General features: G+C 34.7%; 3 protein-coding genes across 5 annotated transcripts; 2 read left to right on the top strand and 1 right to left on the bottom strand.

Annotated features, from left to right (window-relative positions):
* The first annotated feature begins 1,231 nt into the window (after positions 1–1,231).
* On the top strand, positions 1,232–3,295 carry LOC102592660 (CRIB domain-containing protein RIC7-like). Its single transcript, XM_015303986.1, has 3 exons — positions 1,232–1,322; positions 1,974–2,073; positions 2,919–3,295. Exons 1-3 carry the CDS (start codon positions 1,242–1,244, stop codon positions 3,287–3,289), a joined length of 552 nt encoding a protein of 183 aa, XP_015159472.1. The 5' UTR covers positions 1,232–1,241; the 3' UTR covers positions 3,290–3,295.
* A 2,339-nt stretch (positions 3,296–5,634) lies between these two features.
* On the top strand, positions 5,635–12,323 carry LOC102589751 (tetratricopeptide repeat protein 7A-like). Of its 3 annotated transcripts, none has more exons than XM_006364506.2 (6): positions 5,635–6,302; positions 6,918–7,180; positions 7,307–7,559; positions 8,236–9,449; positions 10,629–10,782; positions 11,751–12,323. In XM_006364506.2, exons 2-6 carry the CDS (start codon positions 6,941–6,943, stop codon positions 12,059–12,061), a joined length of 2,172 nt encoding a protein of 723 aa, XP_006364568.1. In that variant the 5' UTR covers positions 5,635–6,302; positions 6,918–6,940; the 3' UTR covers positions 12,062–12,323. The 3 variants fall into 3 exon arrangements, with proteins under 3 accessions (XP_006364568.1, XP_006364572.1, XP_006364571.1); XM_006364509.2 differs by lacking the exon at positions 5,635–6,302 and adding an exon at positions 6,309–6,724; XM_006364510.2 differs by lacking the exon at positions 10,629–10,782 and having other exon boundaries at positions 11,751–11,889.
* A 447-nt stretch (positions 12,324–12,770) lies between these two features.
* On the bottom strand, positions 12,771–16,241 carry LOC102589422 (multiple organellar RNA editing factor 2, chloroplastic-like). The gene is made up of 4 exons (XM_006364505.2): positions 15,746–16,241; positions 14,719–14,816; positions 14,559–14,624; positions 12,771–13,134 (listed from the first exon to the last, which is right to left on the bottom strand). Exons 1-4 carry the CDS (start codon positions 16,156–16,158, stop codon positions 12,992–12,994), a joined length of 720 nt encoding a protein of 239 aa, XP_006364567.1. The 5' UTR covers positions 16,159–16,241; the 3' UTR covers positions 12,771–12,991.
* Positions 16,242–16,917: the final 676 nt, after the last annotated feature.

Here is a 16,917-nt window from a genome sequence, read left to right as displayed (position 1 = left end):
GTTAAATAATTATCATTCCTAATATTATGGGATACTTCTGGTTATGAATGACCATTAATTCATTGCCATTGAATTGATGAAAATGTTGCTTTAACATGTTTTTTCCTTTGTGATGATTAAAGAGGAGTCAAACCTAAATTTCATTTTTAGGGTTTGAATCCATTTAATTTCTTGAAATGTATTTATACTTTGAATTTATACTTACAAATTCAAGAAAACATTTGTTCACTTGAAATAAAAATTCAAAATTCTCATTTTTTATTTTGTTTTTTGTTTTGAGTTTCTACACATAATCAAATGATTGATTTCAGATGAAAATATCAGATTCTTGATTAATTTTTCACCTAAGTTGAGATTATGTCCACAAAGGTGAAAGGCCTTCTTAAAGGCCTTAGGTACATTTCTCAAGTTTTTGGTAAGTAAATTATATTTTCAATTATTTCACATTTTCATTTGTGGGTATTTTTAGATTATTGTTGAAAATAATTGTTTTATGACAACGTGAAATAGTTGAATTGACGGTATAAATCCTTCGTATTCATCATTTATGGGTATTTTTAGATTTTGAAAGGGGTGAAGGTCATAAAAGAAGATTGCGCTACCAGTAAGGAAGAAGGGGGGAGGGGGGTGATTGTTACATGACGGTGAAATAGTTGAGATCAACTGTTTCAGATTTTTGAAAATGATTGTTTTGTGATTGTCTAAAATAGTTGAGATAAACTATATAAAACTTCATAAACACGATTTTGGGGTATTTTTAGATTTTTGAAAGTGATTGTTTTGTGACGATATGAAAAAGTTGAGATAAACTATAGGAATCCTTGATATTCATCATTTGGGGGTAATTTATATATATTTTTAAAATAATTATTTTATGACGACGTGAATAGTTGAAACAAGCTATATGAATCCTTGATATTCTTCATTTGTTAGTATTTTTAGATTCTTGAAAATGATTGTTCTATGACGGTGAAATAGTTGAAATTAACAGTATGAATCCTTCATATTCATCATTTGGAGGTATTTTTAGATTCTTGAAAATAATTGTTCTATGAGGTTAAAATAGTTGAAACCGACTATATAAATTCTTCATATTCATCATTTGCGGGTATTAATGAGTGTCAATAAGTCTTAAAATTCAACAATCGAGTATGATTCGATTCTGAATAAGTTGAGATCGTTTGTATGAATCGTTTATATTTATTCTATTATTTGGTGCAGATGAGGATAAAGAAAAAGATATGCAAATTGGTTTTCCAACAGATGTAAAACATGTTGCACATATAGGATGGGATGGTCCATCAGTTGATAATCCAACCTGGGTAAATATATATATATATATATATATATTTATATTTTTACTTGTTGTATTTTTTTGTGTTCATCAATTTTTATTTTATTCTAATTATTGAATTCACTAAAAGAAATGTATTGAATCGATTCTTTTTCAATGGATAAATCAAATTTTGACTTTTCATCTTATTCTACTACTTGGTTCATCATAGTCGCTATAAGAAATATACTGAATCGATTCCTTTTAATGAATAGCTAGACTTGATTTTTTTGTTGTGTAATCACCTAGTTTTTTTTTCCTTTTCTTTTACTTGTTACATTTCTTGTGTTCATCGTTCTTCTTCTTGTATTCTACTAGTGATTCACCTCACCATATAGTCGATTTCAATTTTCATCTTATCCTACTACTTGATTCACCAGAGTCACTGAAAAAGTCCGTTGAATCAATTCTTTTTTAAAATAAATAAATAAATATATATATTCAGTTTCATTTTTTCATCTTATGCTATTACATGATTCACCACAAGATATGTATTGAATTGATTCAATTTCAAACATTCATCTTATCTTACTACTTGATTTACCATAATCGTTACCAGAAATGTATTGAATCGATTCTTTTTAATGAATAAACCCAATTTTATTATTGTGTAATCACCAATTTTTTTTTTTTTTGGCAGATGAAAGAATTTATAGCACCAGGAGCATTTCAATCAGCACCTTTAATTCCTCCTCCTGGAGAACATAAAGAAAATCCTGATATTAAATGGGTTTCTCAAGGTGTGTTGCTTTTCTCCCCTTCTTATTACTCATCTTTTCGGTGTAAATATGAATTAGTCAGACCAGAAATTATGATGTGTTGGTTAGACACACGTTATGGGATTAAACCCTATCGCAAAGAAAAACTTAGTATTAAGTGTAGAAGGACAAAGGGACGAATCCTTTTATCTACCAAATTTCGAATCGTGTGACTGACCTTGAAGGATCTCTTAATTATCAAAGAAATGGTTACAACATGTGTGATCACATTCATAGTATTCTCCTCGAATCATTTATGTGTGAAAAATAAGAATGTGTACAAAAAAAATAATGAAGGGTCAAAAACACAGCTAACATATCCCGACTCTTTTAGTTTCATATTTGATCTATTAGGTGTGTGAGTTTTCTACCTTAACTATCAGTTGTTCGCTTTTCCTTCCTGACTTTTTTGAGTTTCATATTTGAACTATCAGGTGTGTGAGTTTTCTACCTGAACTATTAGTTGTTCGCTTTTCCTATGTGACTTTTTGAGTTTCATATTTGAACTATCAAGTGTTAGTTTTCTACCTTAACTATCAGTTGTTCGCTTTTCCTATCTGAAATAGCATCATCATTCAGGGTACGAAAAGTGAACAACTAATATTTGAGGTGTGTTTCGATAAACATTTGGTGATATTTTAGGTAGGAAACTAACAAAAAACAAGATACTTTAGATGTGTTTTTGACACTTTAACTCTCTGAAAGAAGATATATCTCATATAATAGCACACCAACTCGAGACTTTAAATCTTAGATTCGCCTATTACTTCAAGAGGATCAATATTTTTTTCATTCTTTTTACACAATATGTTTCATGGAAATTGCAGATTCAAATAGAAGGTCAAGAAATGCAAATTCTTCACCACCCAAAGAAAAACAAGAGAAGCCAAGAACATCCAGGAAACATTCCACATCAGAAAATGGAAGCAATGAAAACACTACAAACAAAGAGCCTGGCACAAAATCCAGGAGTTCCAGGAGACATCATAACAAGGACACGTCCGATGGAACCAAATTGAGTGAATCCTCGAGCAAAAACAACCCCGATATCCCTAAAAAATCGCGAAGAAAGAAGTCCAAGGAGGATGGTGGCTTGAATCGACCATCAAAATCCAAAGGCACAACACAAACTACAGAGTCAAGTCCTGGATTGGAAAGTGAAAGTAGTGGAATTTCTAAAGAAAAACAAGAGGAGTGAAAAAACAACAACAATGTAATGTACTTAAAAAGTTTACATTTTTATTTTTTGGCAGCTTAGTGAATTGCAAAACTACTTTTGAGACCACACAAAAGTTTATCATTCACAATTTGTAGAGTGTGTATTGTATAATGTGTACAATCTAACTTTTTTGATACTATGTGTGTTTTGTAGCTTGCATGAGTCGATAGGTCAACGAAGGGTATATATGTTTGAGACTGAAGATAATGTTGGGGACATCTATGAGTCGATAGGTTAATGAAGGGCATATATAAGACAAATCACAAACGTTAGGAAATTTTGGTCCTTTTTGATGAAATATTGTTCAATGGTTTGAAGGGTTTTCATATTTTGGCACCTTAGTGAATTTCATAGCTAAGTTGTATTTGTGTGATTTATAAGTCATAAATTTGAATCGTGGAAGCAACCAATAATGCTTGCATTAGAGTAGACTATATACATCACACACCTTGCTAGAGACCCCAATAATTCAACTATCATCATCACTATCTATCCCCATCTTTTGTGAGAGATGAAAGTGGCCTGAAAAGGAAAAATATAAATTAAAATAACTAGTCAACTGCCACATAGACAAATTTATGCAAAATCAAACCAAATATATTACTATAAAAATATGTAATAAGATGTCAACTTCTCAAAGTCAAATTGATATTGATATGATATTGTGGTTTTCTCTTATTTTTGTTTATATATATGCTGAAGAAAAAACAACATTAATTAGTATAGGTAGTACATTATAAAAAGGAACATGAATTGATTCATATTTAAAAACATATATAATTGAACTTAAGTTGTAAAACGATATTTGAAAATTGAAGTAATTGTGGTTGAAAAATAAACAAAAGAACTTGAAAATGTTATTATTTTTCATATTCAAAGTTCTATATTTCAAGTTCGGAAAATTGAAATAATGTATGGCTTTGATAAACAAATACTTATTTAAAAACATTCACATAATTTATGGACAAGGTTTTAGACTTCTACCTATTTTTTATATGTGTTTGCGTATGTGAGAATGTGCGAAAATCTACTTAAGGATCGCTTGATACGTGGAATAAGGAAAATAATTTTGATTAATTTTATTCCATGTTAGATATGAGGTATTAGCTAATTTTGAGATTATTTTATCACACTGTTTATACTAAGATGATGAATTACGAACCCATATGAAAGGTGAGGTAAAGTAGTCCTATGGGATATCTCTACTTATCTCAGTTCTTATACCAAACAACCTCTTAAAATTTTAACAAATACTCTTTCCATTTTAATTCAAGTATCTTAGTTTAATTAGAAACAAAATTTTAAAAAATAAAGAAGATTTTGATTTTTGTAATTTTATATTAAGACATACATAATATTTCAAAAAATAAACGACTGAATTCAATCAGTGTAAACGCTTCTTCAAAGACGACCTTCTTGAGTTTTCAATTGTTTCCATCATTAAAGTTGCCTTTTGTCGCTCTACCGAACAAAAGAAATCACTATCAAACGGCTTACGATATAAAATAATACTAAGTGTAATGAAAAAATAATTCCACTATTCCAGGTGGCAGAAGCTTAACCATTTTAGAAAGTTTATTAAATTACAGATTGGTCCCATTCTAAAATCTTCTTTTCCAAATCCCACCCACTGCTTTTTCCTTTATTCCATATCTTTCCTCATAGTAGTAGAATCCTCTTCTTCACTATTTCATACCATTTGCGATTTTCTAGTCTTTTCTACGCAAAACCCATTTCAAATATCCTCACAAATACCCAAATCACAATTCAAATTAACAAAATTGAAAGATTTTGTGGGATTCTTGATTGATGCAGAATCCAAATCATTGAATTTTGAGATTTTGTGAATCATGGAGTTTGAGAAATTTGTTCAGAAAAGAAGAGAAAAAGGGAATTAATTTGATGTTTTGTTGGATTATTGATTGATCATTGAGTTGTCACACAAACTCATAGTACCAAAGTTGAGAATTTTACTATTAAGAAGAAAAAAAGTTAGAAAAAGGGTGTGTTTTGTTTGATGTTTTGTTGGATTATTGGTTGATCATTGAGACCCATATTTTGCGAAGTTGAGAATTTTACTATTAAGAGGAAAAAAGTGAGAAAAATGGTGTGTTTTGTTGGATTCTTGGTTGATCATTGAGACCCATATTTTGCAAAGTTGAGAATTTTACTATTAAGAAGAAGAAAGTGAGAAAAAGGGTGTGTTTGGTTTGATGTTTTGTTGGATTATTGGTTGATCATTGAGACCCATATTTTGCAAAGTTGAGAATTTTACTATTAAGAAGAAAAAAGTGAGAAAAATGGTGTGTTTTGTTTGATTCTTGGTTGATCATTGAGACCCATATTTTGCAAAGTTGAGAATTTTACTATTAAGAAGAAAAAAAGTTAGAAAAAGGGTGTGTTTTGTTTGATGTTTTGTTGGATTATTGGTTGATCATTGAGACCCATATTTTGCAAAGTTGAGAATTTTACTATTAAGAAGAAGAAAGTGAGAAAAAGGGTGTGTTTGGTTTGATGTTTTGTTGGATTATTGGTTGATCATTGAGACCCATATTTTGCAAAGTTGAGAATTTTACTATTAAGAAGAAGAAAGTGAGAAAAAGGGTGTGTTTGGTTTGATGTTTTGTTGGATTATTGGTTGATCATTGAGACCCATATTTTGCAAAGTTGAGAATTTTACTATTAAGAAGAAGAAAGTGAGAAAAAGGGTGTGTTTGGTGTGATGTTTTGTTGAATTATTGATTGATTAGAGAATCCACAGAGACCCAAATCACTATTTCAATTTAGGGACTCTGTGAATTTTGCAAAGTTGCCTAGAAGAGAGAAGAAAGTGAGAGAAGGAGTAGGGATTTTGTTGAAGATTTTGGGGATTGTTAGTTGATTAGAGAATACCCTTTTGATCAAAATGGAATTTTGATCCATTTTGATTTTTGCAAATAAAAAATATGGGAAGTGCTCATCACTGTTTCCATTATTCTTCAAATAGTAAAAAGTAAGATTCCTTAACCACTTCTTTCTTTGCTTGTGCATTGTTAGTTGGTATATAATGATGGGTCCTGAGTTTGTTTATCCTTATTTTAGGCTTCTAATTAACGCGTAATAGTTGGTTATAGATGAATCTTTTTGGTTATGAGTTCCTTAGCTTTCATCCTTATTGTGTTGTTTGGAGTTCAAGTTCATGCCCTGTAGAAATGGGCACAGATTCAACAACAACATACCCTGCGTAATTCCACAAAAGGAGGTGCAAAAGAGAAGGAGTAGGGGTTTTATTGTTTTTTCTTTTGAGTTATTGGTTGATCATAGACTACCCTTTTGATCAAAATGGAATTTTGATTGCAAATAAAAATATGGGAACTGATCTGGCTATGTTATGTTGTTTTCACCACTATATCCTTCATTCTTAAACAGTGAAAAGTAAAATTCCTCAACCCCTTCTTTCTTTACTTGTCCATTGTTGGTTGCTATATGATGGGTCCTGAGTTTGTGTGTCCTAACTTTAGGTTTGTAATTATTGCATAAAAGTTGGTTCTGGTTGAATCTTCTTAGTTATGAGTTCTTTGGGCAAACGAGTTAAACTCATTGTTGTTGGTGTTGCTTGCTGTTAAAGCATCGTGAGGGAGTTGGTACAATATGGAGAATGATAATTGGGTCAACAAGCCGGGGAAGGCTCAGAAAAGTTTGAAGTTGAGGAAGATGATGAAGTGCTTCTGCTCGGGCGAACAATTACAGAGAGGTGACATGGTTCCATTGCCTGATTCCCCTGCGACTAAGGATTACAGGGCAAGTGTCCGTTCATCAAGAGCCGGAGACACTGGCAATATTGAAGAAGCTGAATCATCTTTGCGCGAGAGTGGTGCTTTGAATTATGAGGTACCATATTAAATTTTCCTTTTGTGTAGTGTCCCATCTCATCCTAAACCATTTCAAGTTTCAATGGCATGTATTACAATTATTATTATTCATTCATCTGACAGTTAAACTTCATCTAATTTCTAGGAAGCAAGGGCATTGCTTGGAAGATATGAGTACCAAAACGGCAACATAGAGGCTGCTCTACATGTGTTTGAAGGGATAGATATTGCCTCAGTGACGACTAAAATGAAAGTCACCCTTGCTAAAAGAGCTCAAATTCAAAAGAGACGTTCGCAGAAGTATGATCCACCACCAATGTCCATACATGCTGTGAGTTTGCTCCTGGAAGCAGTCTTTCTTAAAGCAAAATCATTGCAGGCTCTTGGGAGGTTTAAAGGTAAGACTATACATGGTAGTTTTTCAGTTCACTTTTTGAATAAACATTATTTCTTACATGGGTTCAAACAGAGCAAAATGAATTACAACAATTCATACAGCCAAACACTGACAAGCTTTGCATTGAGGCGTATTAGTTATTGTTGTAATATCTATGTTTTACGTGTTTCAATATGATGATCATTTTCAGTTAGGACAACTTTGTTCAGTATGCTAAAGTTTTTGTGTTATGTTATCAATCGGGTTTCTTTGCAAATGTTTTTATATGTAAAAGTTTAGTTCAACTCTGTTGAAGTTTGCGCTGGCTCTCTTACATAACTGTATCCATCCTTGGGGCCTTCCATGGGACAATGTGAATTATTATCTGTTTTTGTTGATTGCTAGTGCTTGTTTAGTTCATTGTTTGGTCTTATTTATTCTTTTAAATCACGTGTTAATTTCTCCAAAATGATCTGGTTTAATTCATAATTTGGCTTTTCAGTTAGATATCTCACTTGTAGGGTAGTATGAGAATAGTGTATGTTACTTCTGAGAAACCTTACAAGCACACATCTTTCCTGCAGCAGATTTTTTTACATTCTTACCATGCCGTGTCTATATGTGATTGTGAACACAGCATGATTAGGAATTACATATTCGACATCTTCATCTGATGCATTCTCCAAATATTTTTGCAGAAGCTGCTCAATCATGCACTGTTATTCTGGACATTGTTGAATCTTCATTACCAGAAGGCTTGCCTGAAAACTTTGGTGCTGATTGTAAATTGCAGGAGACTCTCAGCAATGCTGTCGAGCTGCTTCCACAATTATGGATACTTGCAGATGCTCCGAAGGAAGCAATTATGTCATACCGCCGAGCTCTACTTCGTCAGTGGAATCTTGATGTTCAAACTAATGCAAAGATTAAAAAAGAGTTTGCGATTTTTCTTCTATACAGCGGAAATGAATACAATCCCCCTAGTCTCAGATTCCAAATGGACAGTTCATTTGTTCCCCGAACCAATATTGAAGAGGCCATTCTTCTCTTAATGATTTTATTGAGAAAGGTTACTCTACAAATTATAGAGTGGGATCCTTCGATTGTTGACCATCTCTCTTACGCATTATCTATCTCAGGTGGCCTATGGGCTCTGGCTAACCAAGTAGAAGAGTTGCTTCCTAGGAATATAGATCTGTGTGAAAGGCATCATATCTTAGCTCTCTGTTATTACGGAGAAGGAGATAATTTCACCGCCTTGAACTTGTTGCGGAAACTATTGAGTAGTGCCGAGGATCCCACTTGTGTTCCAGGTTTGTTACTGGCTTCAAGAATCTGTGCTGAAAGCTTAGAATGTGCAGAAGATGGCATAAATTTTGCTCGTAGAGCCATTGAAAGTTTGCAAGGTAGATGCAATCACCTGATGGGTGTTGCAAACTATGTCTTAGGTCTTTCACTTTCAGCACAGTCTAGAGCAGCGATGACAGATTCTGAGAGGGTTAGGATGCAATCAGAGGCACTTCAATCCTTGGAATCTGCTGGGAGACTGACAAAGATGAATGACTCCAATGTCATTTACCATCTTTGTGTAGAAAATGCGGAGCAAAGGAACTTGGATACTGCACTCCATTATGCAAGGTGCTTTGTTGAATTGGAAGGTGAGTCTACTCTGAAGGGGTGGATGCTGTGGGCTCGGGTGTTATCAGCTCAAAAAAAGTTTCCAGAAGCTGAAACTATCATTGATGAAGCTGTAGATCAGAGCGGAAAGTGGGATCAGGGAGCTTTGTTGAGAACCAAAGCTAAGCTCCAAATTGCACAAGGCCAAGTGAAAAATGCTATAGGAACATATGTTCAGCTTCTTGTTGATCTTCAGATCCAGAGAAAGAGCTTTGGATTGGAGGAAAATCTCAAGGTAAGTCAATTGCCCTTATGAGGTGAATGGACCATTTTCTAGAGTGCATCATTTCCATGTTGGGTGCTTGAATAGCCTGCAACAGGGTTACAAATGAAATAACTATACCTATGTCAGATTAATTGAGTAGAATTCGAGCTGCTTCTAAGGAGCATTTGTTGATGAGGCAGCTGTCAAGCTAGAAATGAGCCCAGAATGGTATAGGTTAATACCATGTCTATGGAAAAAGCTATAGAGTTAACCTCACTTCGCAGATCAAAAGTCCCTTAGGGGAAGATTTGAATGTATGCAATGGATTTATTCCAGAGAACTGATCTGTGGCTGAACATATATACATGTGTTGTAGCCTCTAGGAACATATTTCCTTGAGATGACTTTAAGATAAAAGTCTACATTGAACTAATTTTGCTCTTGCAGCCATTTTGAATCGGGGAGTATAGGGGTAGTCTAAAGCATAACCTTTTCTATTGAAGCCCAGCTGTCTGATAGTACCTTTTAAGTTTTAAGTATGGTTCAAATGAAACGTTCACTTTTTGGGGGTTGGGGAAGGAAGGTGGGGGTAGGCTCGCTTTATAAGATTCTTTGTGTCTTTTACCGGTAGAGGCAATTTTTATATGTTGGCTATATCCTCCCGTGCTGCTAACAAGTTTTCATTATATGGAAGGATTCAAATTAATTCTTTAGTTTCTTAGAGACTTGGTGGTAGGTGGAAATTATCTGTCAGTCACTTAGATTCTTTCCCTAGAATAGAGTTATATCAAGTTAAAAAATTAATTTGAAGTTGGTACATTAACTTGAACATTCGACTGATTAGCCCTTGCTTGCCATTTATTTCATCCACCATCATGGAGTTCTTTATAGTTTATTAACCCAGTCATTGACGATGAGGTTTGCAAAGAGATTGATTACAAAGAGACCATGCTACCTGAAAAGCCACACATGCTTAAACTATTGTTTTTAAGCAAGCAGATCTTATTCCGCTGCTTCCGTGCTCTTCTTTTGCTCTTTAATCTGCAACAAAGCTTGCAAATTCGACTTAACTATCCTTCTTTCTTACAAATCTCTTTCTGTTGTCTTGTGTGCTACCCCTTTCTACCCCCTCATGAAATTATGATTATTATCTTATATTATTTTGAAAAAGAAAGAAGATATGGCGTTTGATGATCATTTATGTAACAGAAGGAGAAAGACTTCAATAGAACTATGGAGCTGGAAACCTGGCATGATCTTGCTTCCATCTACATTAAATCATCCCGGTGGCAAGATGCAGAGTTCTGTCTTTCCAAATCTGAAGCCATTAGTTGTTATTCCGCTTCTAGATTGTATATTGCTGGTAGATATATTTCACACTCATTTTCTCCTCATGCATTGCTTAGCGCTTACTATCCTAACATATCCACGTGTCTCAGATGCTACATTTTTATTGTTATAATATTCATGAGAAAGCAATAAAAGGTTATTACAGTCCGTATGCAATATAGAGTCATTTGGCTATTTCTTATATATGAAAGCCAAGGAAGAAAACATATGTGGCGGATATGATAATTTTAGCTTTGTGATCCCATAGGCTTTGCATTTTATTACTGGTATCCTGGGAAAATTTAAACGTCCCAAGAGTTCTGCAATAGCTCTAGCAGTATTGTATTCCTGTCTGATACAAACATATATTTTGCAATGTCTTCAGCGGTCCATTCTTTCCTCTTAAATTAACATAATCTGGTAATATGGAAGTGATAGTAATACCTATATTCCATGGGACCTTGTCAGACCCGAGGGAGTGACTCTTTCTATTGACTCAATTTTTTCTGTGTGGCTTATCTGTCGATTAGCTATGCTCAATTTTTCGTTGTTAGTATCAGATATCCACACCAGCATCTGATTTTTCAGAGAAATTGTGAGTAGAATGTTGATTGGTTCTTCCATGTCACCTGTCACCTGTCACCCCTGGTTGTGCATATATGGATGTTGGAGGATGAACCTACTTCTTTTCCACCAATTTCTTCTACGTAATTAGTTTTTGCTTCAGACATCAGGAGTCATCTTTGAAGTTACAAGGTTTTGTTTATGTAGTGATCACATATTTCTTATTTGGGCTAGCTACCGGCTTTATAGTGTACTTACTCCCTCCTTAGCATCTAGAAGGTCAAAATACTTTTAATTCTAGCCCCTATCATGTACTCGGAACTTCTACGATGTTTCTCGGACTACAAATGATAATGTTTACTCTATGTTGTAGCATGATGAACATGCTTCTGCACACTTCTAAGCTTGCCATTTTGATAATTGAGGTATATTTTACAGGCTTGCTTCATCAGTCAAAGGGCCTTCACAAAGCTGCATTAACAGATTTCACAAACGCTCTTGCTGTTGATCCGTCTCACGTGCCAAGTCTAATATCAACTGCAGTGGTACTTAGGCAGCTTGGTAACCATTCTCCTGCAACTCTTATAAGTTATCTGAGAGGAGCACTGCGACTTGATCGGACGAATGTTGCTGCTTGGCATAATCTTGGCCTGATTTACAAAGAGGAAGGTTCAGCAATGGAAGCAGCTGAGTGCTTTGAAACAGCTTGGTTTCTGGAAGAAAGTGAGCCTATTGAACCCTTCAGATGACTACCTGTTTGTACATACATTTGAACAGATTGCTCAAATCCGGGTGCTTCCAAATGATTCAGAATAGAGAGATTTTTGTCAAAAGAGGAAAGTTTTTCTTTCGTGAGAAGAATTTTAGGCAAAAGTTAGATTACGGTTTTACCCTACATTAAATATAAATGTTATAAATTATTTAATAAATTGAATATTAAATAGTAAATCATCATATTTGTACATTTTTAACCACTATAAAGTCTCTTAAATGTGTATTCTTTGTATTATATATTGTTGGACTAAATTCATGATTTTTTCGTCTTGTTCATCTTCCAATCTATATATATAAAGCTAAAAATAGAAAAGGTGATGTGAAACCTTTCTATGGTCGGTATTAATATCGAAAAAGGATCAAAAATACCCTTGAACTTTTGAAAAGGTTTAAAATATACCCCTCATGGGTTAAAAATAGCCCTTACTCCATCTTTTTGGCTCACTTTTTCTTCTTCTTAGAACTCCGTCATGGGAAACAAACTTAAATCAGTTGTGTGAGAATCGAAATGTTACTAATTCATTCTTGACTATCCAAAAAGTGTAGCAATGTGTGTGTATGATGTGCTGATCCAGCTTGTGTCGTATTTTGTAAGATCTTACTTGTGGATACACAAGTTGGATGATCTGTGTGAATGAAATGTTACTAATTCAAATGATTTAACAGAGCAGAATTAGTAGAACAAACAAAGAAAACTAATTACTTTACATATCAATGAACTTGCATGACTATCAAGTACCTAATTTTCAAAGAGGTCAAACAAAATCATCAAATGTTCCATTAGCACAGAACAATAGTTAACAGAACAACCAATAAATTATCTTTCCACAACAAGATTTTTCTCCCAACTTGTTTGGGATTGAGGTATAGTTGTTATTGCAATACTATCACATTGAGGTCAGTCTTCACCGCGTGTTCTCACGGCGTCTTACATAACGTGTTCGGTCGTTATATCTGGGTCTGTCTTGAGCTCTCTGGGGTACTGGCTCCACTCTCCTTTGTCTTTCAGGTGACCTTCGAACTATCTCTCCGTTCACAAATAGCTCAGCTGACAGACAGTCATCAGATTAGAAAAGATGTTAGGGATCTCAGGACATGTTAATATTTTCAAATTCCTTGTTTCAATTACAATAAACTATGTCTAGTACTCTTAATTGCCGGGCCATACGCCAAAATACTCGAGAAAAGAACCAAATGTGCTACAAATATTTGAGCATAAAGTATGAGATGCTGATGTTTACTTCACTTCCTATCAGAGAAAAATATGATTGAGGCATCGTTGATTGATTGTTTAAGCATATACAAAAGGATCTCCTAAACACACATGTGACGAGGAGATACGGGCAGATAATTATGATTGCTAACATAATGCCAAAAGAAGCTTTTTGTTGTCAGTTTTTCATCTGTTTATTGATCGTCAATCTTATGAAAATTGCAAGAACTGAAAATGAGGAAACAAATGAATTGCAAGGTCAGTGAAGTTGACAGTTGAGGGTAATCAAGGAAGCAGACAAAAGGAAGTTGAACATGCACATAAGTAGGACTCGGGCTGGGGGTGGGAAAAGCCAATTAGATCAAAGTGGTTCAAACACTTCCTTCCTATTATTGCTATAAAACACTGACTAAACCCTCCAGTAGTTCCATCCTACTAAAGGTCCATCGCCTTGATGGTTCTTGAAAGGATCATACACAGGAGAAACAATTAAACACAAGTACTCAAATAGTGAGGGTTTCTTCTCCTCTATGATGAGGAAATCTGATACTTCTGAGCTTGCTTTTCCTAGCAGAAACACAGTACATCATCAGTAAGCAGCCTACTATTATTATCGACCAAGTAATCAATGACTTACAAGTTCCAAGAGATTCGAGTAGATAACACTCGGAAACCAAGGTTCAAATCCCAACAGAGACAAAAACACTAGGTGATATCTTCCTAACTGCCTAAGCCTTGGTAGGCAAACTACCCAATAGAGGGAGGTAACAGGTAATCGTTGGAATAGTTGAAGAGCACACAATGGTCTGGAAGGATTATAGCTTGGAGAAAAGAGAAAGAAGAATTATAGATTGGAGACACATTGTGAACCCTTGGGATAGCTTAAATAATGATACAATTGCTATCTATCAGTAACTCAATCACGGCTAGTTTTTGATCCATGATAGCATGCAGGGTAAAAGGGGACATCTAGCCATGTAGGATTTACCACTAAGGTATATAAACCAGATTTCAGCGGTGGAACTGGGAATTAAACTGAGAGGTGTCAAAATATATATATATAAAAAAAAAAATAGGCATGTGTAAAAAATAAGGGGAGCGCCAACATATAGTATTTATACATAAAACTAAAATTAATTTTCTGATGAATTGACACCCCTTAGCATAAAAGTGGCTCCGCCATTAGACCAGATACAAAACAAAGAAAAGCTCATATTTTGCTTCTAAAACAGGAATGTCAGCAGAGGGAAAAGATGTACCTCCATAATCCTTGTTCTCAGGATCGACATATGAATCTGGTAGGACAAAGAGAACACCAGGCAAACCTGTACAGATTTCAAAGAATACAGTCTTTAAGAAACATGGTGACTGGCATAATTAAACTCTTGCTTATGGAATCAATTTGATCCACACACTAACCTTCAAGCTTATTCGATGTCTCCTCATCAATCTCACATCCAAAACCGAAGTATCTTTCGCATGAAACATTGTATATCTTCTTCTTGGCCTCTTCTTCACTATTTAAACAAGAGACAAACTAATAAATTAGAATTTGCAATCTCCAGAAAATATTTTTTTCATTTTCAGAAACAGAGCAGCCAAGACACAAGTGGGATAGCATAGTGCAGGTCCAAGATTACAAATAAATAGTTGCAGAGTATCGCTACTAAACTAATCTATCTGTTTCATTTTTTCTGTATAACCGACAATGGCCCATGGCGTACGGTTCGAAACTCCGTGGATAATAGGCCTATCCCACTATCCCTCTCTACTTTTTTCTGATAACCGAGGAATCCCCAAGGGCCAATTATGCACTGTTCTAAATTTGGTGAATAATGAACCTCTCCTTCTACCCTTCTCCACTTTAATACCAGATTTCTGTTCACTGTGCCACAAGGTTCGAACCCATAATATGCACCTTAGCTCACACATCACAAGCTAACCTCTTACCACCGAAGCCCTGAGGGCAATCTATTTGCTTCATTTCATGTGACGGTGTTGACCAAGTATGGAGTTTGAAATGTTAATTTGACTTTTATACTCCATAAAAAAACAGTGATTAAAGAAAATGTTTAAGCAACAGTTGAAAAGAGGAAAATAAGCACATCAAAGTTAATAACCCAACAAAATCACAACAACAACATATCTAGTGTAATTCTAGAAGTGGGTTCAGGGAAGGGTAGAGTGTATTGGATACCCTAAGGGGAGTAAAGAAGCCATGGCAAAAAAGAAAAAAAAAAGCATGACAAAACATCCTTTAACAATTAAAAAACAAAATAACACAATAATTGAGATAACAGAAACCAAATAACAATAAACTACAGGCCTAATACTATAACTATCAGTGTGAAAGGATAAGAGGCAACACTCAACTAGATAGTGACTTTCTACCAACAAAATTATTGAATTAAACGCTTGAAAAAAAGGTAAGTGAAGCAAAAACTACCTCCCAACTACTTTAGCCAATGTTTGTATGTAACAATCAATCATCTGCTGTTTAGTAGCACCTTCACCTCCAGGCTTATCCATAACTATAAGCCAGTGTTCGTAATCACATCCGGGGAAAAGCGGAGCCATCTCAGTCGGTGGACGGTCGCCGTAGTTCGACCCGGAATTCAGTGGCGAGTATGCGGACCGGTTAGCTTTGCACACAATAGTATTGACCCGACCCGAATTTGTATTCCCAACCCGGATGGAATGGAGGCTGGAGTTGCGGCGGAAAGTGGATGAACGGCCGGCGAGGTTTGTTGGTTTAAGTACTGCGATTGATAAGGAAAGTTCGCCGGCGGCGAGAGATACGGAGGTCGACTGCAAGGGAGTGGCTGAGCCGGCCATCGTAGCTGCTGCTGTAGTGAGCATTGTGGTGAGAGAGAGAGGATAAGGGGAGGGTTTAGTGGGTTTAAGAAATGATAAAGAAAGAAAAAAAGTATATTATGGAGGTGAAAAAGTAATACTTAATAGTAACGAAATAATACCATAATCGAGTTACGATAAATAATGGCTAATTACATAATAATACTAATATTATATATCGTATATTTATATAAAAGATAATTCTAGGCCCGCCTACGTGGCGCCATCACAAGCAAGAATTTCCTTTTAAATTTATTTATTTCCAAAATTATATTTCCCCTTTCATGAAAAGTTGTGAGTTTTATGAAGAGTTGTGACTTTTATGAAAAATTGCGACTTCAATGAAAAGTTGTGACTTTTATGAAAAAGTTGTGACTTTATAACCTTTCCGAAGGGTTTCAACTTTTTCAAATAGTTGTGACCTTTCCGATAAGGCACAACAAACATTTGTTCACACTACCCTTTGTCCTCTATAAATAGAAGAATTTTCTCTCATTTTAAAACAACAAAAATTCTGAACTTCTTATTCTTCTTCTACACAAGTAAACATTTGTGTACTTTTCTCCTATTGAGTTGCTCACTTACACCATTGCTTATGTTCCCCTTCATGAAAAGTTATGACTTTTTTGAAGAGTTGCAACTTTTATGAAAAGTTGTGACTTCTATGAAAAGTTGCGACTTTTATGAAAAATTTTGACTTTTATGAAAGTTTGTAACCTTTTCAATAAGACACAATAATTATTTGTTCACACTACTTTTTTTGTC

This window comes from Solanum tuberosum, unplaced genomic scaffold (genome assembly GCF_000226075.1).
Source record: "Solanum tuberosum cultivar DM 1-3 516 R44 unplaced genomic scaffold, SolTub_3.0 scf00504, whole genome shotgun sequence".
Lineage (NCBI taxonomy): Eukaryota > Viridiplantae > Streptophyta > Magnoliopsida > Solanales > Solanaceae > Solanum > Solanum tuberosum.
The sequence above is the reverse complement of the archived record's forward strand: the minus strand, read 5'-3'. Positions and strand labels throughout refer to the sequence as shown.

What these genes read in the sequence shown, in the direction of transcription:
- LOC102589751 (XM_006364506.2), top strand. Translation starts at nt 6,941, where the DNA reads ATGGAGAATGATAATTGGGTCAACAAGCCGGGGAAGGCTCAGAAAAGT. An exon ending in GTGGTGCTTTGAATTATGAG is followed by an intron (nt 7,181 to 7,306) that starts GTACCATATTAA and finishes TCTAATTTCTAG; the next exon opens with GAAGCAAGGGCATTGCTTGG. An exon ending in GATTGGAGGAAAATCTCAAG is followed by an intron (nt 9,450 to 10,628) that starts GTAAGTCAATTG and finishes TTTATGTAACAG; the next exon opens with AAGGAGAAAGACTTCAATAG.
- LOC102589422 (XM_006364505.2), bottom strand. Translation starts at nt 16,158, where the DNA reads ATGCTCACTACAGCAGCAGCTACGATGGCCGGCTCAGCCACTCCCTTG. An exon ending in TTGGCTAAAGTAGTTGGGAG is followed by an intron (nt 14,817 to 15,745) that starts GTAGTTTTTGCT and finishes TTGTTTAAATAG; the next exon opens with TGAAGAAGAGGCCAAGAAGA. An exon ending in TGAGAACAAGGATTATGGAG is followed by an intron (nt 13,135 to 14,558) that starts GTACATCTTTTC and finishes ACTGTCTGTCAG; the next exon opens with CTGAGCTATTTGTGAACGGA.
- LOC102592660 (XM_015303986.1), top strand. Translation starts at nt 1,242, where the DNA reads ATGCAAATTGGTTTTCCAACAGATGTAAAACATGTTGCACATATAGGA. An exon ending in CAGTTGATAATCCAACCTGG is followed by an intron (nt 1,323 to 1,973) that starts GTAAATATATAT and finishes TTTTTTTGGCAG; the next exon opens with ATGAAAGAATTTATAGCACC. An exon ending in TATTAAATGGGTTTCTCAAG is followed by an intron (nt 2,074 to 2,918) that starts GTGTGTTGCTTT and finishes TGGAAATTGCAG; the next exon opens with ATTCAAATAGAAGGTCAAGA.